Source organism: Octopus sinensis, linkage group LG26 (assembly GCF_006345805.1).
Source record: "Octopus sinensis linkage group LG26, ASM634580v1, whole genome shotgun sequence".
Taxonomy (NCBI): domain Eukaryota; kingdom Metazoa; phylum Mollusca; class Cephalopoda; order Octopoda; family Octopodidae; genus Octopus; species Octopus sinensis.
The window spans coordinates 2,141,258-2,148,453 of record NC_043022.1 but is presented as its reverse complement, the minus strand read 5'-3'; the positions used below and the strand labels follow the sequence as shown (position 1 = coordinate 2,148,453).

The 7,196-nt window shown below is 42.3% G+C and overlaps 1 protein-coding gene and 1 long non-coding RNA gene across 2 annotated transcripts in view; both read left to right on the top strand.

Annotated features, from left to right (window-relative positions):
- The first annotated feature begins 2,320 nt into the window (after positions 1–2,320).
- LOC115224660 (protein unc-93 homolog A-like) lies at positions 2,321–4,782 on the top strand. Its single transcript, XM_029795518.2, has one exon. The coding sequence runs from the start codon at positions 3,184–3,186 to the stop codon at positions 4,780–4,782; it is 1,599 nt and encodes a 532-aa protein (XP_029651378.2). The 5' UTR covers positions 2,321–3,183.
- Positions 4,783–6,204: 1,422 nt separating this feature from the next.
- Positions 6,205–7,196, top strand: part of LOC118767997 — an 8,475-nt gene continuing 7,483 nt past the window's right edge. Inside the window, exon 1 of the long non-coding RNA XR_005003918.1 lies at positions 6,205–6,241. This is a non-coding gene — a long non-coding RNA (uncharacterized LOC118767997). The remainder of the gene's footprint in view (positions 6,242–7,196) is intronic.

The following is a 7,196-nucleotide window of genomic DNA, read 5'->3' as shown; positions in this document are numbered from 1 at the left end:
TTAAAGAGGAGGAGTTAAAAACTAAAGCTAAAAATGTGTAAAAGAGAGAGAGAGGGGGAGACAAGGGAAAAGGGAGAAAGATAGAGAGGTAATAGAGAGAACTATGAAAGTAAAGTGAAAGATAGAGAGAGAGAGAGAGAGATGGAGAAAGAGATAGAGAGAGGGGGAGACAAGGGAAAAGGGAGAAAGATAGAGAAGTAATAGAGAGAACTATGAAAGTAAAGTGAGAGATAGAGAGAGAGAGAGATGGAGAAAGAGATAGAGAGAAACTGAGAGTTGAATAGCAAAATGTACGAAAGGGAGAGAGAGATAGAAAGAGTGAGAGAGAGAGTGAAAGAGTGAAAGAGTGAGAGAGAAGTGCAATCGTCTGCTTTGAAATGAAAACGAAAAGGTAAAAAGTAGAAGACAAGTGTTAGGTAAACTATAAGAGAAGGGGAGGAGGAGGAGAATAGAGAAGGATAGAGTAAAAGAAATGCGGAAAGAGGTTGAGGGACAAAGTGTGAAGATATACAGTTATAAGGGAGTGAGGGGGAATGGGAGAGGGTTGAGTGTTATGAGAACGATATATTATAACGTGAAAGAGAGGGGAGAAGAAGAGAGTGAAGGGAAAGAGAGAGGAGATAGTCAGAGAGAGAGGGAGAGAGAAGTAAGAAGGGAACGTTGAAAGACGAGATACAGTGTCAAAGGGGAGAGAGAAAAGACAGAGTGAGAGAGAGAGTAAAAGAGAAAGAGAGGGAGAGAGAAGAGAGGAAGAGAGAGAGAAGACCGAGAAAGCAGACGATAGAAGGGTAGGGGTGGAGTGAAAAAGAAAACGAAAGAGAGATTGAAAGACAGAGAGAGAGAGAGAGAGTGAAAGTATCAAAGGAGAGAAGAAAGAGAGAGGCAGAGAGGGACGAGTAAACAGACGATAAAAAGGGAATGAGGTGTGTGAAGACGAGAGAGATAGACAGAAAGAGGAAGAGAGAGGGACGTATAAACAACTGATAGAATGAGGATGAGGTGAGTGAAGATTAGGGAGAAAGACAAAGAGAGAGAGAGGGGGTGATAGAAAGAGAGCGACAGATAGGGAGAGGTTGAGAGAAAGAATGTTTGAGACAGGAAGAGGGAAGAAAAGAGAAAGAAGTAGAAGATTGAGTGGAGTAGAGTTACAGGTGGTGGAGGTGGGAGTGTGTTCGGTAATAAAGGAATCAGTGGAGTTTATATTATGTTCAATATGAGAGACGGCGACAGAATTAGAGAATCGGAATAGAGATAGCGATGTGTGTGTGTGTGCGTGTGTGTGTGTGTGTTTGTGTGTGTGTGTTTGTGTGTGTATGTGTGTGTGTATGTGTGTTTGTATGCTTATGTGTGTGTGTGTGTCTGTGCGCGCGTGTGTGTGTTTATGTGTGTGTGTGTGTTGTGTGTGGTGTATGTGTGAAATAGTGACTTGATGTAATGGATGGCAATTGAGTGTGACGGAATGAGAGAATAATGAAAACGAGCAGTGATAAGCGAATAAGAGATATTGAGTGAGTGAGTGAGTGAGTGAGTGAGAGCGATAGATTAAGAGATATTGAGAGAGTGAGAGAGAGAGAGTGTGTGATAGATTTATAGACATTGAGACAGAGAGGGAGAGGGAGAGAGAGAGAGAAATAGAAAAATTAAAAAATATTGAGTGAGGGAGATAGATTACGAAAGTGATAGATTAAGAGGTATTAAGAGAGTGAATGATAGCGAACGACTAAAATATATGGAAGGAGTTATGCAATAAGAAATGGTGACGGCATAAAAGAGCGATAGAATAGGAATGAAGAGAGGGAGGTAAATGAAGGTTTAGAGAGAAAAGGGGACGAGGGAACAGTATAAGGGAGTGATGAGAATGAGGGAAAGAGAGAGGGAGAGGGAGGAAAGTGAGAGAGAGATGGTGAGAGAAAAATCTAAGTTAATGAATGAATGGATAAGGATAATAAGGAAAGGAGACAGATTAGAGAGGTGAGGAGCGGGAAGAGGAGAGAGAGAGGGAAAGAGATAAAGAGACAGAAAGGGAGAAGGGAAGAGAGATGGGTGAGACAGAGAGGGAGAGGAAGAGAGAAAAATTGAGTAAATGAATGAATAAGAAGGAAAGGGAAAAGAAGACAGAGTACAGACGAGAGGAGCGGGAAGAGAAAGACAGGAAGAGAGAGAGGGGGAAGTGGAGATAGAGAGAGAGATAGGGAGAGAGAGAGGGGGACATAGACGGAGATGGAGAAAGGCAAAGTGGAATAGGCAGCAAGGTAGTAGTAGTAAGAGGTAAACGTTAAACAATAGTGTGAGATATAGATGAAGTGTGAGAGAGGGGTAAAGAAGGGGAGGTTAATTGATGCGATTCTCTCTCTCTCTCTCTCTCTCTCTCTCTCCATGTAGTAAACAGATAGAGTCGCAGTGCAGAGGCTGCTGTAAACAGACATTTAAATGGAGAGACGAGAGATTCGTGAGAAATACTCCCCATAGTATTTCTTCTCTCATCTGTGCTGCTATCAACTGGCCATCGTCGCCACCTCTTGCGAAAATACAACCCCCAGTTGTGTTCTTGTTAAAGGACAGGAGATTCTACAGCCATACATGTATTGTATGTATTTGTAAACGTGTGTGTTTATGTAGGGTACTGTATATATATATATATGTGTGTATATATATATATATGTGTGTATATATATATATAGATGTCTGTATATATAAGGGTACGTTTGTTGTTCATCGTCGCATGTTTATCTGTTGAACAGAGACAGTGATTGACAGGTCTATGTACACACACATAGATGCACAGAGAAAGAAAACATTGCGAAAACGAAATTCTTCGCCTCAAAGACTAGACATCAACAATAATAATAATAATTGTTAGCATTATTGTTGTTGTTATTATTATTATTAGCTGTTGTCAATCGAATTTGGAATATTTGGCTTCTTTTAATTGAGGTTTAATTTCTTTAATTGGCAAACGAAAGCGGATTATTACAATCGCGAATGCAAATGTAAAAAAAAAACAGAAGAGAAAAATGTTTATCTGAAATAATAAGGAAGATGTGACGACGATGTGTAGAAGAATGACTCGGATTGGATAAATAACGAAGGTTTTTTTGTAAAATAATTGTAGATAACACGATCAGTGGAGATATTTTTCATTGAGATCTATCATTGTCTTGGAATAATAACCCCTAAAAATCTATGGCTTCGGATGAGAAGAAACTGTTGTCCGGTGCAAGTTACAAACCGGTTGTGAATGACTGCGACAAGTTGTTGGTGGCGAGCAATGGATGCGACGGTTGTATTTCAAATAATCGATGTAATAACATGACGAAAGCGGCTACTCATTGGTCGTCGGAACAAAACGGTGCGAGGAGATGTGCTGGCAATTCATCTTATATGGTACCCACTTACCATTCGTTACCCATGGATATCATAAAACGCACCGAGTACCCGCAGTCCTCCTCCACCCCGTGTCGGGGCAACGGTTTAGCTGGGCACCACCACCATCATCATTATCACCACCATCACCACCATCATCTCACCACCAACTCCAACATCAACAGCCTCAACAATACTCGTAACCACTCCAATAATAAACAACACAGCGGTTGTCACCCCCAGAAGGTTCACACCGGACCCCAATACGGGTCGCCGCCGCCGTCGCTCAAGGACCGTAAAAGCTTCAAAAATGTGTTTGTGATCGGTTTTGCTTTTATGTTCGTCTACACAGCTTTCATGTCCCTTCAGAGTCTTCAAAGTTCTTTAAACACCGATGGAGGGGTCGGTGTTGTGTCGCTTAGTTGTATGTACGCTTCTACCGTCCTCTCGTGTTTGCTTGCTCCTTGGATTATCAGTAAACTAAAATGCAAGTGGACCATGGTATCTGCTTTTATTCTCTTTTCTGCTTACTTCGCTGCTAATTTTTACCCTAAACATTTCATGTTAATTCCAGCGGGCATGATTCTCGGTCTGTTGACCGGACCGTTGTGGAGTGCCCAGGCTACCCTTGTCACGACGATGGGTATTATGCATGCACAAAGAATACACAATTACGACACAGATGCCGTCGTTAATAAATTCATGGGCATTTTTTACGCTTTCTACCAGAGTAGCCAAATTTGGGGTAACATAATCACAGCGACAGTTCTCTTTAACAACGACACCGTGCAAGCTTATAACCCGGTTGTAGAGGTGTGGCGCAAAGCTGCTACCGCCCTCAACGAATCAACGGCTATATCGGCCTACATTTATTCGCGCCCTTCCTCGCTATCGTATTCCTCACAGTTCACCTGGAAGAAATGCGGTGCCAAATTCTGCGACCTGCCGTTTGCCGATCCTGGTGCTGAGTACCACGACTATAACCCCATCGTGGCCGGAATATCTGACGATTCTCGACACATGCTTCTTGGAGTTTACCTGATCTGCGGCATCATGGGCGCCATCATAATCGTGGCCCTCCTGGACAAAGAGGGCCACAAAGAAGAGTCCTACGGCAACCTTTCGTCTCGTGAACTCTGCTTGGCCACCGTGCGAATGCTGTGCGACCCCAAATGCCAGTTGCTAATGCCGCTCGTCCTTTTCCTCGGTTTGCAACAAGGATTTCTTTTCGGAGATTTTACTAAGGTAAACTCACTTCGTTTCTTCTTTGTTCTTCCTCTCACTACTACTTCGCCTCTTTTTAACTGTCATTCATTCATTCACCATCGTTCGTTCATTCATTCATTCATACATCCAGCCAGTCTGTCCGTCCGTCCGACTGTCTGCCAGCCCGCCCGCCAGTCTTGCCAACCTGGCTGACATTCATTCACTTGTTTGTATTTAAAGCTCTTCTTTTCTCGTTTCTTCTTCTTCTTCTTCTTCTTCTTCTACTGAAACCGTCGCCAAAGTTAATCGCAGTGATTTCGTTTGTGTGGATAGGTGTATGTATGCGTGTGTGCGTGCGCGCGCGTGTGTTAAATATGTAAACACAATACAAACATACGTCATGATTCTATATTTAAAGTTACAGCATTTCCAATTACATGTGTGTGTGTGTATACTGATATGATGATTGTGCGTGTGTGTGTGTGTGTGTGTGTGTGTGTGTGTGTGTGTTGTGTGTGTGTGTGTGTATGTATGTATATGTGTGTGCGTGTGTGTGTGTGTATGTGTATACAGATATGATGATTGTGCGTGTGTGTGTGTGTGTGTGTGTGTGTGTGTATGTATATGTGTGTGTAAACAGATATGATGATTGTGTGTGTGTGTGTATATATGTGTGTGTCTTCTGTTTCTTGATTTTGATGACTTCGTCAGATTCTAGACGAGGGTCTCTTCAAAGCATATTTATCTATGCATCCCCTGTTGTCAAGTGTAGTTGGTGTAAATCTCCCAGGTAAAGGGGACTTGAGATAGATAAAGGGGTTCGAAAGCTGATTTTCCCTTTTAAAAAATGTTCCCTTTTTATACCAGACCACATTCCATATGCAGGGTCCCGGTTTCATTACCCACTTCTAGCTACGGGTCTCCCCGGGTGACTGCGTACTGCACTATACGTTACCTGTGGGTTTCCAGGTAACTGGGTGCCTACTACATGTTAACTGAAGCTATTATATGCTGACTTGGCGTCTACTACATGTTAGCTGTACGTTTTCCCATTACAGGGTTCTACTGCATGTTTGATGTGGGTCTTCGGATGGCAGGGTACATACGATATGTTTGCTGCGGATTTTCAGATGAAAATGGGTCCAGCTACGTGCATCAACTGAGGGTTTTCTAGAAATTGGGTCTTACAACTTGCTGTTAGCTGTGAATCCCTTGAATAGTGCTTCTCAATCATTTTTAAACCTTTGGACCCCCTTTGATTTCTGCTTTGTTCTATTGGACCCTCATAATTATTCGATGCTTTAAAAATCTTATATTTTTATAATCAAATGCTATTAGGAATTATATTGAAAAAAATTGCTAAAATATTTTGTCTTGTAGATGTCTTTATTGCACATAAACTTTAGCAACAAAATGGACCCGTAAGGGTCAAATGAACCCCGATTGAGAACCCTTAGTCTAGAACAGCGCCTTTTAAGCTTTTTTCATTCATGACCCCATATTTCATCACGAGATTTTTCGCGACCCCAGGTATTAAATATAAAATAAAACATACATATAGATACATAAATCATTTATTTTTTTTTACTAAACAATAGAGATATGAAAAAAGTAGTTATATTATTTGTCAGTAGAGGCACAATGACCCAGTGGTTAGAGCAGCGGACTCGCGGTTTCGATTCCCAGACCGGGCGTTGTGAGTGTTTATTGAGCGAAAACACCTAAAGCTCCATGAAGCTCCAGCAGGGGATGGTGGTGATCCCTGCTGTACTCTTTCACCACAACTTTCTCTCACTCTTACTTCCTGTTTCTGTTGTACCTGTATTTCAAAGGGGCCAGCCGTGTCACACTGTGTCACGCTGAATATCCCCAAGAACTACGTTAAGGGTACACGTGTCTGTGGAGTGCTCAGCCACTTGCACGTTAATTTCACGAGCAGGCCGTTCCGTTGATTCGGATCAACCGGAACCCTCGTCGTCGTAACCGACGGAATGCCGCGATAATTTGTCACCATAAAAGTAGTTTTAGGATTTGTGCATTTATAAAATAACATATAAACTGAAATTCATTTTACTTTGCGACCCTCCTATTTGGGGTCGCGACCCATAGTTTCAGAAGCGCCGGTCTAGAACAATGCTCCGTAACCTTTTTTCGCTTGCCAGTACACTTACATTGTTTTCAAAACTCGTCGGCACACCTGAGCTAAAATATAACTAACAATACAGGAAAAAAAAAATTATATTCAGGTTACACCGCGGCACACCTAGTATCGTCTCGTGACACACCAGTGTGCCGTGACATACCGGCTGCGGAGCTCTGCCCGTTGATAGCTGTGGCTTTCTGGATGGTAATGTTTTCCTTTTTACAACCTGTTGACAGCTGTACTCTCTTTTTTTACTCCTTTACTTGTTTCAGTCATTTGACTGCGGCCATGCTGAAGCACCGCCTTTACTCGAGCAACTCGACCCCGCGACTTATTCTTTTGTAAGCCCAGTACTTATTCTATCGGTCTCTTTTACCGAACCGCTAAGTAACGGGGACATAAACACACCAGCATCGGTTGTCAAGCAATGCTAAGGGGACAAACACAGACACACAAACACACACACGCATATATATATATATAT

Excerpts from the sequence above, each read along its gene's own strand:
- LOC115224660 (XM_029795518.2), top strand. The coding sequence starts at position 3,184 with ATGGCTTCGGATGAGAAGAAACTGTTGTCCGGTGCAAGTTACAAACCG.